The sequence below is a fragment of the Dasypus novemcinctus genome, chromosome 11, assembly GCF_030445035.2.
Source record: "Dasypus novemcinctus isolate mDasNov1 chromosome 11, mDasNov1.1.hap2, whole genome shotgun sequence".
NCBI lineage: Eukaryota > Metazoa > Chordata > Mammalia > Cingulata > Dasypodidae > Dasypus > Dasypus novemcinctus.
The window spans coordinates 2,986,213-3,003,289 of record NC_080683.1 but is presented as its reverse complement, the minus strand read 5'-3'; the positions used below and the strand labels follow the sequence as shown (position 1 = coordinate 3,003,289).

General features: G+C 56.5%; 1 protein-coding gene and 1 pseudogene across 4 annotated transcripts; both read right to left on the bottom strand.

Annotated features, from left to right (window-relative positions):
- Positions 1 to 12: 12 nt before the first annotated feature.
- Positions 13 to 16,754, bottom strand: PRRC2A (proline rich coiled-coil 2A). Of its 4 annotated transcripts, none has more exons than XM_058306470.2 (31): positions 16,561 to 16,754; positions 14,495 to 14,669; positions 13,789 to 13,966; positions 13,331 to 13,430; positions 13,167 to 13,239; positions 12,701 to 12,844; positions 12,385 to 12,536; positions 12,107 to 12,186; positions 11,822 to 11,964; positions 11,401 to 11,491; positions 11,084 to 11,300; positions 10,185 to 10,659; positions 9,585 to 9,775; positions 9,046 to 9,346; positions 8,497 to 8,707; positions 6,419 to 8,287; positions 5,785 to 6,056; positions 5,493 to 5,623; positions 5,133 to 5,262; positions 4,938 to 5,023; positions 4,502 to 4,735; positions 4,203 to 4,343; positions 4,011 to 4,085; positions 2,923 to 3,093; positions 2,657 to 2,739; positions 2,238 to 2,448; positions 2,054 to 2,152; positions 1,697 to 1,909; positions 678 to 772; positions 479 to 569; positions 13 to 353 (listed from the first exon to the last, which is right to left on the bottom strand). In XM_058306470.2, the coding sequence occupies exons 2-31, from the start codon at positions 14,604 to 14,606 to the stop codon at positions 213 to 215; spliced, it is 6,510 nt and encodes a 2,169-aa protein (XP_058162453.1). In that variant the 5' UTR covers positions 14,607 to 14,669; positions 16,561 to 16,754; the 3' UTR covers positions 13 to 212. The 4 variants fall into 4 exon arrangements, 2 of the variants coding, with proteins under 2 accessions (XP_058162453.1, XP_058162454.1); XR_011650032.1 differs by having other exon boundaries at positions 24 to 353; positions 2,657 to 2,755; XM_058306471.2 differs by lacking the exon at positions 479 to 569 and having other exon boundaries at positions 22 to 478.
- Positions 14,155 to 14,298, bottom strand: LOC111766398 (small nucleolar RNA SNORA38; annotated as a pseudogene).
- Positions 16,755 to 17,077: the final 323 nt, after the last annotated feature.

Genomic DNA, 17,077 nt, shown 5'->3' with positions numbered 1-17,077 from the left:
ACAACCAACCCATCCCCAAAATCATTTTGGAAAATTTTTTTAATCCTTTTATTATTATTTTTTAACAAACGGCCCCAGGGAGAGGGGACCAGGAGAAGGGAGAGGAGGGGAAGCAAGGCCCCAGCCCCACAACCCCTCCCTACCCACCCCTTTCCCCCTTATATATTTATAGTCTATATACAAGCCCCGGGGGAGGGGGCAAGGGATCTCCCTCAGCGGGGCGGGGGCAACCCAGGTTCCTTGTCCCCTCGGGATCCAGGCTCCTCTGCCCGTCGAGAGGATCCTTCTCGAGAGGGTGGCCCTGCCCGCTCCCAAGGCTTCGGTATCCAGCGCAGAGCATCTGGTGGGGAGGCCTGGTGGCAGGTACATGCCAAAGAGTAAGTCATATCAGAAGAACGGGGATGGAGGACTCGGGGCAAACAACTTCAGGCAGCAACTCTTGGATTTAGACTTGGGGCCACAGGGGTTTCTCCTTCACCTGTTGGCAGAGGTCAATGCGCTGAGGACGGAAGACTCCGCCATAGGTGGAAGGTGGGGCCTTGAGACGAGAACTGAGGCCAGACAAGGACCTACGGGAGGAAGGGCACTGAAGGCAGGCCTGGGAGGACCGGCCCTGCGGTCCCATGGCCGAAGTCCCGGGGGCGGGGGCAACCTGCTTCCTCCTTGCCTTCTCATACCTTCCAGCTGGGGGAGTACGCGATGACCCAGGCCCCCCAAGGTTGCTGCTCAGTTTTCGATAATCCTGGAACGGCTTTAGTTCCACCGGGTGCAACTGTTAGGGTCAAAAAAACCTTTTTTTTTTTTAAAAGATCACAATAATCTTGCCTCTCTGCACATTCATCTTTTTAAAATTTTTGAGGTGTGGGGGGACTGAACCCCGGACCTCCCCTGTGGGAAGCAGGGGCTCAACTGCTTGAGCCACATCTGCTCCCCCATTTATTTTTAAGTGTGTGTGTGGTAGCCTACGCACAACATAAAATTTCCCATTTTACCCACTACTGAGGACCCAGTTTAGTGGTATTAATTACATTCAGTGTTGTGACACCATCACCACCCCCCATTACCCCCTCAGAAACTCTGTACCCATTAAGAATTACTCATTCCCCTGCCCCTGGTAACCTTTCTCTACTTGATCTTTATGAATTTGCATATGTTCATACAAGTGAACATATTTGTCCTGTAGTGTTTGGCTCAATATGTTCAAGGATCATCCATGTTGTTATCATGTATCACAACGTCTTTCCTTTTTATAGCATTTAATATATTGCATTGTAAGAATATTTTGTTGGGTTGCTTCCACCTCTGGCAATTATGAGTAAGGGTGATGTGAACACTGGTGTACAATATCTGCTTGAATCCCCACTTTCAACACTTGGAGTATATGTATCGTATCTAGAACTGGAGCTGCCAGGTCACATGGTAATCCTAAAGGGCTCCCATCTGCCTCCTCACGAGCACCTGTTATTCTGTTTTGTTTGTAATATCCCCTCTAGTGGTGTGAAGTGGCATCTCACTGTAGTTTTGATTTGCATTTCCCTAGTGGATAATGATACTGAACATTGGTTCATGTGCTTTTTGGCCATTTGTTCATCTCGGAGAAATGTCTCAAATTCAACTCATTCATCTTTCAGAAACTGAGTCCCTACACCCCCCTTAACTCTTGGATTTTCCTAGCATCTTAGTTTCTGTACCTTACCTCTGCTCGCCCCAAGCTAGGGGGGAAGGGCCTGGCGGGTGAAGGCAGCACCCGAGTAGCAGGAGCAGGTGGGGGTCGCACTGCCAGGCTGGGGGGCTGCAGAGCAGGGCCCACAGGTAACAGAGAGAGGGGGGGTGGGGCAGGAGGCGGTGCTGGAGGCAGGGAGCCAAAGTTCACCATGGGCAGCTGTGAGTCCACCATGGGTAGAAGCATCTGTGACAAGAAATGTGGGTGTGCATGCTGGAGATCTGATATTGTCAGAAGCTCAGGGGCACAATCAAAACAAGAAAACAAAACAAGGACAGAGAAGCTGGGTGTGGAGACTGAAATGAAGGGCAGTGGGGAGACAAAAAGTACCTGCTGGGCAGGGGCCCCCGAGGGGAGGAAGCCACTTTGGCCACCAGGCTGCAGAGGAGTAGAATAAAAATCCGAGGGGGATGGCAGGTCCTGGCGTACCTTTTGGAGAATGGAGCAAATTATGTCAAAATCCAAATGTATTCTCACCCCTAAAACTCAACCCTAGTACCTGCCCACCTCTTACCTGAAGCAAGGGTGGGTCGGGCAAAGGGCTAGGGCAAAATGTTGGAGAATAGAGGAAAGATGGTGGAGGGTAGAGAACTCCTCCTGCTGGCAACTTCCCCAGTTCTGTTGCTTGCAGTGCTGAGAAATCCAGAAACTGGCCCTTGAGAGCTACCCCAGAGAGCAGTGCTGAGGGAGGGGCTGGGCCTGGGGGTAGGTACAGAGGCTGTGACCTGAAAGAAATGGGAGGAGGGAAGGGGGGGGCAAAAGAGAGGAGCTGTCAGTCCATGAAGACTCAGGAAGCCAAAGCCATTTACTCCTTTATTCTGAGCAATGCCTTTTAACCCACTAACTTCTGGCATCCTAGAATTGTGTTCTGTTCTCTGTCTCCCCGCCAAAACATAACCCATTTCCTTCTGAGACCCAGACACCTAGCCTTACCTGTACGGGTGCAGGGAGGGTGTCCCAGGGCGGAAACCTCCACTGTTGGGATGTAATTGAGAGTCTATGGCTCCCCCAGAGACCTGCAGGAGGGCAGAACTGGAAAAGCTCCAGTTTTCCTGGTCAAGAAAAGCTACCCTACCCCACCCCACCCCACACAACCCCACCCACAGACACAAAAGGTGAAAAAACAAAATGACAAATGAAATGGCGTTTTACTACTAGGTAACTTGGGAATGCCATACTATCACTCAAATGGAGCCTACCTGAGAGCTGGGAGGGGGCCCAGGACTGCCGTAGAGGAGCTCGGGGTACAGGCGCGGGCCTGAGGAGCCAGGCTCTGGGCCACAGTGCCCAGGACCCAGGTTCTTAGACTGCGGCTCAGCCAAGGCAGAGGCACTGGGGAGCAGCTCCCAGGCTCGGGGCATGGGAATGGCCTGGAAGGAGAAGGCGCGTCAAGGAAGATGAAGGGGACAGGGACAGACACCTATACACCAGGGTTCACTACAATATTATTCTCAAAGCCAAAGACGGCAGCAACCCCAAGTTTCCATCGACAGACGGACAGATAAACCAAACGCAGTGTAGCCACACAATGACTCTCAGGCAGCCGCAGAGGTGCTCGTACCCACTGCAGCGTGGATGAACTCTGCAGACCTTTTTTTTTTTTAACCCTCAAAATGTAAGTTTATTGAATAAAGCTGAGAGAGCAGTAAACAGACAAAAAAATGCAGCCACCTAAATAAAAAAATTTCATGTATTTACAAGCTCAGTAAACTGTTAAATTTTCACATGCAGAGGTTAATGCACAGGAAAATGTTGGTAGTAGTGTTTAGATGTCTTGAAATGCTGAAAGCAATTAACAGACACACGAACACATTAAAGTTTAGCAATAGGTCAAAATTAACAAACCTATGAGGTCTCCACAAAGTCACATATTCTAGTTCAGATAAACCAGACGCAAAAGGACAACAGTGCATAATTTCTCTTACACGATCTTATATGAAATACTTGAATACGCATATTCCAAGAGAGAAAACAGAACACTAGTTACCAGGGGTGGGGTGGGGTGGGGAACAGGGAGTTACTACTAGATGAGTGTAAGGTTTTGCTTTGTGATGACAAACAGTCTGAAAATAGCAGTGAAAGTTACGGTTTTGTCAATGTATTCAATATCAAACAATGGTCTACTTCAGTTGGTTAAAGTGATTTCAAGTATATTTACAATTTAAAATAAACTTAAAAAAAAAAAAAAAAGGGAAGAAGCATGTCTGGGCACCCTGGATGGCAGATCATTCCCAACAATCTTCCCTAGGAACCTGAAGTCTGTCAACCAATTCTCTCTTCCACTCACCCCATCGGGGACAGGCACCGCCAGCTCCTTTTCTGCTTTTAAACTGTCTCCTACCACTAGGCGCAAATCCGAGTCCTGTCATGAGGCAGAGAAGATTGTCCCGTGATTCAGATGTGTGTCCTCCACATACCACCCCCGGCCCTTCCCTTCTTTCCTTCCAACCCAGGACGCCAAGGCCCAGCCCATGCACACCTTGTCACCAGGGCTGAACTGGGCTGGGGGGCCAGGGCGATGGGGGGGTCGGAGGGGGCCAGGCTCTGGGCCTCGGTCTGCGCGCTGCGATCGCTCAGTGCCGATGGGGCCTGGCGGCAGAGGCTGCCCCTGTGGCAGCTCCTGGGTGAGAAACACAGACGTGGTTTGGGGAGCGAAGAGGAGCCCCAGCTGTGGGACCCCCACAAGACACAGGCAGAAGAGAGAGAAGAAGGGTGACACAAAGGACCCAAGGCAGATGCCGGGAAGCACTCCTCCCCTCAGCCTTCTTGGTATTTTACCTTCCGGTCCCCATCGTGGGGGGCAGGGGGCCGTCTCCTCGGAGGTTCCGAGGGTTCGGAGCCAGATGGAACTTGAGGAGGAACAGCACTCAGAGGCGAGGGGCCTCCGGGCCGCTTGGGAGGCCCTTCTGCCGCCCCCTTGAGCCCCCCATCGGGGGAGCTTCGCTGGCTGCAGGGGCCTGACGATACCTGAGAATCCCCGCTCAGGTCTACCCCACTGTCAGACTGACTCATCTGAAAGGAGAAGGAACAGTCAGGGCCCAGAGTACCCCAAAGGTGCCCAACACACACATGCACGCACGGACAAACTGAAGGAAGGAGACAACTGTTAGGAGAGAGCAGCCCCAGCCGAGACCCCGTTAGTGGAGAAGTGTGGCTGGCTCGCACCAAGCCCTTGCCCAGTCCCACATTCCTGCTCCTTCCCAGCCTCACTCACCTCCGTGCCAGCCACGTCCTCGAAAGGGCTGAGGGGCTCCATCCAGGGCTCCATGGAGCCAGGCCGGTAACTCTTGCGGCTAGTGGCTGTGGAAAGGAGCACCCGTCAGAACACAGGAGGTGAGACGGGCCTACAGCCCCTCGCTCTCCAAGCCCTCTAACTCGGCCCTTCCTCCTCTCCCTCAGCGTCACTCACCAGTATGTAAACGATTCCAGATGTGAGGAGTCAGAGCTTCGGTGCCTGCACCCCTGGGCTCTCCCCTGGGGCTGGGGCCCTCAGGCTTAGGGCCCAAGAATCCAGAGCTATGAGGTGGTGGCAAGGACTCCTGAAGATGAGAAAGGCCAGAGGCACATGAATTAGGTAAGACCAGAAAACTGCAGGGAGCTAGAACAACTGTCAGCGAGGTATGAAGGTAGCAAGGAAGAGGCACACACAGAAGGGAAAGAATGACTAATACTGAGGATTCAGAGTGACAACACAATGACAGGAATAGAAAGAAAATATAACCAAAGAGAAGCTTCAGAAGAGGGAGAGCAGGGAAGCACTATCCCTCACCTCCTGCAGCAGCTCCGGTTTTCTGGGAGGCCGCTCCCGCCGTTTGGGGGGGAAGGGATTAACCCCGGCAGAGTCCCGGGGAGTCCCGCCCACCCCCCTCACCATCGGCCCTGGCTCCTCGAAGTGGGGGTCTGGGGAAAAGGGGAAAACGGTCAGCATCTGCCCCTCTATCCTTCGCTCTAACGTTTCCTCCCTGTTCCACCTCCCAGCCATTCTCCCTTGCTCACTGTAGACACCCAGCAGCAGGAGTCCCAGGCCACAACTCCCCACCTTCCCTCCCCTCCCAGCTTACCAGCACCCAGGCAGTTGCTGTGGGCCCTCGGGGGGTCGTAACGGGTTGGGGGCCGAGGGGAGGGGCCCTGAGGGGCTTGGGGGGGCCCAGGCTTGGGCCTTGGATGCCCCACTGGTGCAGCGGCACTCCCCTGGCGGCTGCTGAGCTGGGCCAGAGCCTGCTGGATGCCCGCGGGGTTGCTGTGGATAACTTGGTCCAGGCGGAAGACGGCAGAGCTGCTGGGGGGCGGCGGAGGCAGAGGCAGCCCGGGGGGGCGCTCCTCTGGGGGACGGCTGGAGAGAACAGGGCGTAAGCTCCAGTGTTCACTCGCTGAATTGTTACCCTTTCCTACTGGTCAGACATCTCTATGTTCCCTTTCCAACCTACCTTCCTCCGTTAAAAAACCAGAGGGTTTTCAAGACCTCTGGATTACCTGCATCAGGTTTGAGGTGAAAAGGACCAGGAACACGGATATTCCTATTAACTGCTTTCCTGCTACTTCACCCACACACACAAGTCCTGGTTCCTTTCTAACGAGCCCACCTGTCCTTAGCTCAAACACCACAGCACCCACCTCACCTGTGCCTTGGGGTTTTCTCCCCTCCCCAAATTATTTTTACCCTAGAAGTAAACACAGAACCCCATCCCCACCTACCTCCGGTTCTTGGGAGAGGGCCAGCTCCTCTTGTCCCCTCTTCCAGGGCCGGGCCGCCCCCCAGGGCCCCCGCCACCTCCACCGCTGCTGCCACCGCCAGCCTTGCTCCCTGGGCCGGGGCGCCGGTTCTGTCGCTCCATGCCTGGCCGCTGACTCGAGAAACTCCTCTTGGTCAAATCCTTGGCTCTCTGGCTTGGGTCTCCGCGAGGCAGGGCTGGAACACCTGGTCCGGGTCCGCCTCCGCTGCCCCCAGGAGCACCCACTGCTTTGGGGGTCAGCAGCGCCAGAGGGGGGGCCTCCTTGTCCCCCCGGCGCTCACTGGCAAAGTCGCTGCTCTCCGACGCAGTTTCCCACTCCTCGTTGGCTTGGTCCGAGTTCTGGTTCGACAGATCAGGAGACTTGGCAGCTGTGCGCCGAGGCAGTGGGGGCGCGGTGACTGGGGCGAGGGCCTCCTCGGGGCCGGGGCCAGGGGCCGGGAGGGCCAGGGAGGGGGGCTTGCCCTCGGCCCCCCTGGCGGCGTTCTCCCTCTCCTGTTTCAGCCTCCGGAAGCGAGGGGGTTTGTCCTGCTGCTGAGCCCGCCCGTGCCGCCGCCGCCGGGGCCGCTCCCCGTCTTCCAGGCCCACACCAACGCTGCTGCCTCCGTTGCTGCCTCCCCGGGCCGTGGGGGACAGGGACCCTGGGAGCAGCTTCTCTTTCAAAGGCTCCTTGCTGGGTGCCAAAGGGCCTGCTGGAGGTTTCTTGGGGGCCAGGGACTTGGCTGGAGGGTTCCAGCCTGGGCAAACAGGGGGAGGGGGCCGCCCTCCGCCTCGGCCCCGGCGCGATGGCACCCCTCTGGGAGTGAAGACTCGCCCACCCCGGGCAGTAGAGAAGCGGGCTGGCGCTGGTGACGGGGGAGCTCCTGGTGGTGGGGGAGCAACAGGGGCCTGGGCGAGCACTCCCTCCTTGGGTGGGGGGGCCTCTTTGTCTGAGGGGGCCAGGTCACTCTCGTGGGTCTCGCTGCCTGTTTCTGAGCCCCGTTGCCGGCGCCGCTTGGGGATTTCTTCGTACTCAGAACCCTCGCTTCGTGTCTCGCTGGCAGTGCGGCCTCGGGGAGCAGGGGGATGCGTCGGTCCCACTGCCCCGCCTGCCCCACATGCGCGCCCATCGTCTCCTCGGAACTCACGGTAACTACGGAACTCACGGCTTCGGGCTCCCCGCCCACGTCCCCCATAGGTCCCCCGAAAACCCCTCCCCCTGGCAAAGTATTCGCCTCGGCCCCGACCCCGGCAGGAGTTGGGACCCATCCTTTCGTAGTAGTCGTCCCGCCGAAGCCTCGGGGCAGGGGAAAGAGTCCCACTGGGCGGGGGGTCCTTGGGGTTCCCCATCTTTCCCTTGGCGGTCTTGAGTGGGTCTGGCTTTGGACCCTTGGGGGTCTCATCCCCCTGCTCGAGGGGCTTGGGAGGCAGCTCGTCGACTTTTGTGGGTGGAGGGGGCTTCTTTATAGGCCCGGCGCGGCGGGGAGGGGCCCCAGGCTCCTCTGGAGGGACTGAGCGGCGACTGCTGCCTGGACGAGGCCCCCAGCGGGTTTCCGTGCGGCTCTCTCTGCGTGGTGGGGGGCCTTGGCCGCCAACTCCACGGACGGGCTTCCGTATGGCTTCCGGCCCTGCCAGCTGCGGAGTCTCCTCCTTGGGGGGGTCCTTCTTGGGTGGCGGAGCTTGGACCTTAGCCGCCTCGTCGCCGCTTGGGGGCCAGGGGAGTGGCCGGGGCCCTGGGGGAGCGGGCTCCTCCAGAGGGAAGCGAGGGATCGGGGGCCCAGGGGCTCCGTTCTCAGGGAAGCCTGGGTAACTGGCCAGGTAGGGTGGTGGGGGAGGTACTGGAGGAGTCTCGCTCCTGAAGAGGGAAACAGAAAAGGAAGTAAGCATCTTAAGAGGAAAAAAACTGGGACTAGCTAGGTGGGGAAAAGAACACTTTAGTATTACAACCTAGACACTGCTTTCAAATTGCTGCCTACCCCTCAACCAACAATCCCAAACAGTCCTTTCTCCTACCTCTAGATCCTTCTACCAGGAACTCACCCATTTCCCGCTACCCAGACTCACCTCATCCCCTTGTCATCCTCATCTGCAGCCTGGCGCAAAGGTGAGGTGAGTGGGCGGGGGTCAGTTGGTGTGGTAGCAAAGACATCTCCTACCCAGGCCAACTTTGTATCCACCGGTGGGGTGCCCCGTTCCCGCAGGAGGGGGGGTGCGTGGCGTTCAAATGGTTCTGAACTTGAGCCCCCACTGTCTGAGCGCTCCCGGGGAACTAGGCCTAAGGAAACAAGAACACGAGAAAGACAACCCTTTCCATGTTACAGGCTCCCCACACCAAAACACATCTTCCTCATTGAGTCCTCCCTGTCAAATCAGTTTTCCGACTCTTGTTCCAATCAATTTGGGTCCTGACTGCTTTCATAAAACAGGGTTATCCTCTCAGCTTCCCTATAAAAAAACCAATCCTCCAAAAACATCCTAGCAACTGTTAGCTCATTCTTCCAGCAGAGCACATTCTCAGCAGTGCTAAGCACGCATCCTCCCCTCTTCCCTGGTGACCCTGTCTCCCCAGTGAGACCGGGACCCACCACCACTGTCCCTCCTGTGGTCCCTTACCAGAGGGATGCACGCCAGGAGGGTAGAAGTCCAGAGGGGGCCGGCCCTGGAGGAGCCGGGGGTCCACGTAGGGAGGAATCATCATCCAGCGGGGATCAAAGTTCATAGGAGGCATGGGTGGGGGCCGGCCCAGAGCACTTGGGTACAGGGCCTTGGGGGGTGGGGGTGGGGCCTGTGGAGCTGGCACAGCCCCTATCGTCACAGGCTGCGGAGGCGATGGGGGCACAGGCGCAGGTGGAGCGGAGCCCTGTTGGTGCTGCTGCCACTGCTGCTGCTGCTGCTGCTGCTTCAGGAGCTGCTCCTGAGGAAGGAAACGGGAGGAGAGGCGTCAATGCCTCCAGACAGCAGAAGTCCTCAACAAAGAGAAAAAAATGCAAACGTGACAAAACCCTGGACTAGATGGAAACTGGGGTGATACAGAGCAGACAGACCAGGAGACAGAGGTTGAGGAACCCAAAAAGTAACTCAGGGATAGGGAAAACGTTGCTTAAGCCAGGGAGAGAAGCTGCCCCTAGGAAGGCAGTAACTGGACCTCTCACCTGCTGCTGCCGCTGGAAACGAGGAGGCAATGACTTCTGGTATTTGGGGTAGCCCAAGCCTTGGCTGGAAGACTGCCGGGCAGTACCAACCCCATCACCCTTGGGTTCCACCTTTGGGGCTGTGGGCGTGGCAGAAGAAAGAACCTCTTCTGGTGGTTCAGGACCCTCTTTTGAGGGCACCTGGGGTTCCACTGCATTAAGAAAAAAAGAGTGTGGTAGAGTCCATCAACAGACATTCCACCAGTACCCTCCCCTCCGACTTCCTTCTCTGAGGTTTAAAGGAGCCCTCCTCGAGGAAAAGCATGAAAGCACTTCACTGCCCCACAAGAGCCAATGGTGCTGTTAATGTCTTACAAAGCCACCAAAACAGCAGATACTTCTCCAAGATCCTGACCTGCTCCAGGCGTGTGACAAGTGACTTTAGAGCACTGCTTACTCAGGACCCCAGGTAATACAACCTTCCCTCTCTCAGACACCCATACAAGGGACGGGACCCCTTTCTCCCACCCAACTGCCTGATAAACCAACCGTTTATTCCCATCCTAACCACCAAAGAGAGAAGAGTCCTGACATCTGATAGTACTGTCCCCAACTCCCTACCTGGGCTGGCTTCAAAGCTGCCACTGCTGGTGCTACTGGTACTGCCACCACTGCTCACGAGGGTGGGAGGTGGAGCCACACCTGGAACGGGGGTGGCCTGGGCAGGAGCAGCCTGTGCTGGCTCCTCGGGCTCTTTCTCCGGTGCTGGGGCTGGTGCTGGCGGTGGAGCTGGAGGTGCAGGAGGCTCTTTGGGAACTGCAGGTGGTGGAGCTGGGGCAGGTGGGGTAGCAGGCGGGGCAGCAGGCTCTGCCTTAAGCCGCTTGTCAGGTGCCCCAAATTTCTCATCGAGCCGCTTGAGCTTCTCGGCACAGGCTGCCCGGCGCTCCTCCTGCATGCGTCGCTCCTCCTCCTCTCGCCGGCGCCGGGCCCGCTCCACGGCAAGGGAGATCTCAGATGACGACTGCTTTCGCCGCTGCCGCCACGCCTCATCCTCGTCCTCGGGTGCTGGGGGCTTGCAGGGAAGGCCCCCACGATCCTGTCAATGGGGAGACCAGGCAGGGCCTGGGCGTCAGTTGTTATTTTTCGCACCCCTCTTCCACAGATCACTCAGCTATTTCTAGCTATGGGATGCAAAGACCAAGGAACAGGTCTTGGGGTTGGTGGCCTTTATGGACACGGCCAACCTCACCACAAGAGTCCTATTTCTCTGTTCCTTCTCTCTTCAGAGACCCAAACACCCAGACCCCTTTGTTCTTCCTCACTAGCACCCCAACTTCTTATTTTTCACCCTGACTTCCCTAACTCCAAGAAAGGTCCAAACCTTGTCAGAGATGCTCCGTAGCCACTTAAACTTCGTGTAGCCCATTATCAGCCCTCCCTCTAGCTTCCTCTATTATGACTGCTCGCTGTCACCAATCTCCCACAAATGACCCTCTCACCCCCTCATTGTAGACACTCACTGGGTAGTCCCCAGGGGGGCCCCAGTTCCCGGCGGGGCCCCGGTGAGGTGGGGGTGGGGGAGGCTTTGGGGCAGGAGGCCCCAGCTCTGTCTCTGGAGGCCGAGAGGTCTCTGCCCAGGCCGTCTTGGGAGGGGGCGGTTCGCTGCCAGGGGAGTTGCCCTTTTTGCCATCTGCTTCGGGGGGCCGTTCCTCACCAGCAGCTGACTGGGAATCCTTGCTGTGAGGCAGACCAACAGTACAATTAAAATCAGCTGCAGCCCAGTACCTCACAAGAGAGAAAAGTGAGCCCCGCCTCTCCACACACAGTCCTAACTCACTGGCCCTCAGCTCCCTCCTCGTCAGAGTCTCGCCCGTCTTCCTCATCGCTGAACTTGAGCTTTTCAGTGTAGTCGACCTCCTCATGTGCCCCTAGGGAAAAGGAAAAGAGCAGTAACCCAAGCTTTTTGCTCTCCAATTTCAGTCTTCCCAGGACGCAGGAAGCAGTCTAGGCCATCAGTAAGATGCACTCCCAACACTCCACCCCTTTCCTCCCATTGTCTGCAGCCTAGGTCCATGGACTCTGGCTCTGGCCATCTCCTATCCCAATTACGCCTCTCAATACTTTGCCAGGACCCAGCTTTCCTCCAGACCCCTCTCCTCTCCTTTGTGTTCTGCTTTTCTCCCTCACAATCCCCCATTTTTCCCTCACCAGACTTTGCCTTTTAAGTCCCAAACGCTTGGCCCTTAATACTCACTCACCTGCCCAACCATCATCATTCTCCTGGTCCAACTGGTCAAACTCTTTGAGATTATCCTCCTTAAGAATGGAAGGCCGACCCACAGGCTCGACCAGGCGCATTGGTGGTCCTGAGCCCCGGGGGCCTGCCACACGGGGGAAACGGCTGTATATGGAAAGGCAAATGAAGACAGTAAAAAAGGGTATATCATAAACCACAGACAGACTGGGCCTCCTGGTGAAAACCATATCCTCCCCCAACAGGCCTCCCTGTCCCCCAACCACAAACCCAGACCTGGATTGCTCACCTGGGCCCATCAGGAGTGGGGTACCGGTAAGGCCCCTGGGGTCCATAGGGCGGAGGGAACGGGAGATATGGGGGATACATCTGCAAAAGGGCCCAACAGCAGCTGCTCAGAGGGACACTCAAAGAGCCTGCCAGCTCCTAAGCCTGCTATCAGCCTCCCCATTCCTCACTTACTTCACAGGACCCTGCCTTCCAGCTATCCCCGCCAGAAACTAAGTTCTGTTTCCTGACTCCCACACTTTCAGTGCAACTACCCCAAGGCAAGGTATCCAAACTCACAAAGGGCGGCATCATTCCGCGGTAGGGAGGGAACTGGGGGGGGCCCGAAGGCTGCAGCCCCCCCCGGGGGTCATGACCATGATGAAGTTTGGAGTCCGGGCCCTCCAGCTCATCAGGGCCACGCCCACCGCCGTCCCTCCAAGTTGTAGAATCTGTATTTGACAAAGATAGAGAAGAGAGATTGATGATGTGGGGGCAAGTGAACACAGCTGAAAAGGACAGGTGGGAAGGTGAGTAAACTAGCACTGGGCTCTCAAATGGTCCAGAGGGAACACAAGAGACGAGTGAGCTGGAACCACCAGAGAGGAACACTCACTCTGGGGGCGGAGGTTTGGTCCGGGCCCAGACGACTGTTCGGCAGACTCCCTTTCCTTGGCAGCCTTGTCCTGGTCGCCAGCCGCCTGCAGGGTCGGAAATTCCTCTCGAGAGAATCGTGACAGTAGGCTTGATGCCCTTCCACCTGTTGGACAGAGATGCAAAGGAGAAAACAGAAGAGTACTTTTACCAAGCAAGGGCCCACGATGGAAGCCACAAAGTGGAAGGCTCTGTGCCAGGTCCCTGATCGTCAGGTTCCCACCTTCCAACTCTCCCTCTACGGTTTAGGGGCTCATCTCCCAAGAAGCCAGGTCGGTTCTGGGACCCTCAACACTCATAAGACTAAGACTTAAACTTGCTCGTGTGCCCCTTAAAACTGAATATGGGGGTCCAAAATTTAGCCCAAGAGGACCAAGTACACCCACCATGGTGCCCAGACGCAGTTCCCCAGACAGCCACGCACTAACCATCTCCATGTGCTCCATGGGTGACGCTGGCTTGTGCCCAGGACTTTACCCCGCTTGGAACTGAAGGAGTGTTCTGGGGAAGCAGAGAAACGATGATATGGGTGGGGAAAGCTACAAGCCATTCTTCCCGGCACCTCTCCAATTTCATCCACTTTTCCAGGTACCTCGGGGGCTGTTGGGGGTCGTTTCGGCTGGCTGGAGGCAGACGTCTGTGAAGCCGGCAGTGGCTGCGATTCCGGCGGCTGAGCGGTTGAGGCATCGGAACTGAGGAGATGGTAGGATAGCAAAGTTTTCTGGCACCTAAGACATCTCCCCTACTTCTCCAACTAGTGGAGGGTGGGAAATAAACCCAGGCCCGTCTGCTACCATTTGCATATCCTAAACAAAATTCTATAACCCTGTCACCCTGCATAGGCTGTCTTCTGTTTCTTCTTTCTTTCCATCTATGATAGGAAGCTAAGGGTACCATTCCTTAGTCGTGAACAGGAGACCTGAAATAGGTGAGAGGGGCCTCCCTCTTTGTCTCTGGTTCTTATGTGGCAGGGCTAGACCAAGCCCCAACTCACCACAAAGTTCAAAGTTAACACACTTAACACTCTAGGGTCCCCAAGCCTGTACCTACCTCTTGGGGTCGGACTGCTCCTGTTTGCTTGCCCATCCTGTCCCGTCTTTTGGCACTAGTGAGACATTGGGGTCATTGCCTTTGTTCTCGGCTTTCAGGCTTGGAAGATTGGCTGGGGGTGGCATACGCCGGGCAATGGCAACTTTCCCAAGACTCTGCAGGCCATGGCGAGGGGCAACTGAAGAAAAGGTGGAGAGGGTCAAAACTGCCTCACACGGGAGACGACAGCCTCCTACCCTAAGCCTTGTTTGGACATTCTCAGCGTCTTATCATCCACCCACTTCAGACTGCTCTTAGAGGCCATACCTTCCCCTGCCCTTGATGATCTACAAGATCCCTGCTGGGAAAGCTGAGATGCACTGCATTCCATGTGGGAAGGGTGATCTTGAGCCTTCAAGCTGGCTTCAAGCTGGGAACAAGCTGGCTCCAGACTTCTCTAAGTTCACATCTCCTTTCCTCCAATTCTTACGTGTCCACGGACAGGCAGCCGGACAGGCAAATGCCAGAGTAAGTGGCATTTGCCCAGAGCCCAACACTCCCCATTTGGTAGCCAGGGAAAAGCTGGGAAACCTCCAGGGGTCCCCTGGTCTCTTGATCTCTCTGTAGTAGCTCTGTCTCCCTTCCAAGAGCCCTAGCTCTATCTAAGGTGTATGCCCTGTTCATGTCTAGCCTCCAATAATTAGGAACATCTTTCCAGGGCCCTCACCAGCGGGTTTCTGGATCTCTAAGGACTTGCCCTTATACGTATCAAACAGGTTGAGCGAGGAATACTTCTTTCCATCCTTCCCCTTGGCAGTCGGCCCCGAGCGATCGGACATTGCGCTGGAAGCTCATTGAGTACGTTGGGTCCCGCAGGCACCTCCCCCGAAACGAGCCGGAGCCTAAGGGCCAGACACCAAGTGCCTCAGTCTTGGCCCCCTTCATGGGTTCCAATAGAAGACTACAAGCTCTCGCCCATTCGGCCTCATCAGGGGCCCAGATAGGTGCCTCTAGTGGTTTTTTCCCCTTCCTACCTGTTAACTCCCCAGTATCTTCAAACCACCACAATCTACTCAGCCCCCACACAGCCCAAAGGCCGGGTTTCTTCTTTCTCCCAAACAGCTCTTGCCAAGGAAATCCAAATAAAAATCTAGCATCTTCCCAGTAGAATCACTCTCTTCTCTGTGCCAACCTATGAAGCGTAGCTGCCTTTTCATTATCCCCACCAGTAATAGGCTCTCTTCTCTCCACCAAAATAATTTCAGAGACCTACAATAAAATGGGGCAAATCCAAACCCAAGAGAAAAGCAAAAAGAAGATTACAACTGCAAAGAGAGAGAGCCTTACGTCCCCTATTTATTAGACACTAGCTCTCTTAGCCATACCCCAGGGCCCTGCGTCCCCGGGCTCCATTCCCAGTGGCCTCACCTCCCACCTGGGGAGGTTTTGCAGGAAGGTATGCTGGGAGTTTAAGAATTTTATGAGCTTGTCCAGCCAGACTGGGGGCTGGTGCCAGAGAAACCCTCATGGAGCAACTGGGGCTCTACAGACTTCCAGGCTATAGAACCCAAATATTTGGAATACCATCCTTTTCTAAACTGGCCCCCATCCCAGCTCCTGGAAAAATCTTGTCTCCAGAGCTAGATTCACCAGCTCTGGCTGATCCTCCGTAGATCAGAGAAAACAAAGCAGTACCGAGCCATCACTAGAGCATCCTGTAATCATGGCTAGACCAACTTCATTTTCCTACCCTCAGCAAAAGGTTCCTCTCCAGTCCTTCCTTTCCTGAGTACCCTCTGTTCCCCATCGAGGGCCTACTCTCCATCCTCAGTCGGTGCCAGAGTGACCAAATACTCCTTTATTTGGGGGGGGGGGCAGAGCAGAAGGGAGTGGGTGGCCGTAACAGCACAGAGGAAAGAGATGGCAGAGGAAGAGAGCAGAGAAAGCTAGAAAGCACCAAGACACAGGCTGAAAAATCAGGAGAACTTTATGACAGGACAGAGACGAGGGAATGGAGAATGATTTGTATGTTTTTAAGGAGGCCAACCTGTGAAAATAAATAATACGAAGAAAAAAGGAACAAGATTCGTGGAATGAAAAAACCAAGACTAGGAAAGGAGATCTTATACAAGAGCAGGTGGAAAATAATACATGGAAACAGACCTGGCAGGGAAAGGATGCCGAGCCAAGGAAGAGAGGCAGGGTGAAGAGGCCCGGGAAAAGCAGGGGGGTTGGGGTGGAAAGAAGGGTGCAAAGGAATAGAAAAAAATAAAAAGTAGAGAGGGGGAAACTGAGGAATGGAGACAGCAAGGATGCGGGATTAAAAAAGGGCTCCCGAGTGGGAGTGACTCGACACGGAGAGGAACCGAGAGGGGGAGACCAGAGCGCTGGGTGACTGGAGGGGGTCCAGCACGCAGGAAAGACCCCCGCGGGGGAAGCCGTGCGTGCGGCCCGCCCCAGGGCACAGCGGGGGTGGAGGCCCGGAGGGCGTGAGGGGCGAGAGCGCGGCCGAAGGTGGGGCATCAGGGGCCCGGGAGCGGGGGTCGCCCGAGGAAGCCAAGAAGCTGAGCTCGGAGGTGAAGGGCAGGCTGCAGACCGCGAGGGAGGACATGGGGGTGCGCGTCCAAGGGTGGGTGTCCCGGGGGGGGAGGGGCGGGCAGGACCCGGCAGCAAGAGGACAAAATGGCGGCGGCGAATGGCAGCTTCTCCTCCCCCCGGCCCGCCACCGCCGCCGCCGCCGCCGCCGCTCCCGCGCCGGAAACGGGCGTCAGCCCTTGGCTCGCTCAGACTCACCTGGCCGGGTGCGCGGGGGTCCGGGACCGGGGCTTGGGGGCTCCCCGGGGCGGGATGGCGGCGGGGCGGGGGCGGATGGCGGCGGATGGCGCCGGGTTCGGCTCCTCCCGTCTCCCTCGCTCACTCCGCGGCTGGGCTCCGACTAACGGCCCATCCGGGCAACCGCCGCCCCCGGGAGCACCCCCCCACCTCCCGCCTCCCTCCGCGCTTAGACACGCCTCCTAATTTGCATAAGGGGCGGGGCGCGGTCTATCCTACCCCTCTTTACGGCCAGGGCAGTCCTTATTTTTTTAAAAAAAGGCAGGGCGTGCGGAACATGAGGGCTATTTGCATAAAGAGGAGGGGCTTACAGGCCCTAAGAAGTCGGTTGGTTGAGACGGCGGGCCCCCGACGTCGGCCGTTGAGACGTGCAAAGGGGCGGGAGTGCGGGGCGGGCGGTTGGGGCGCAGAATTTACGCGACGAATGTGGTAGAAAGAGGCGGGGCGTGCGTCGGGCGTTCGTGGGAAGACGGGAGCG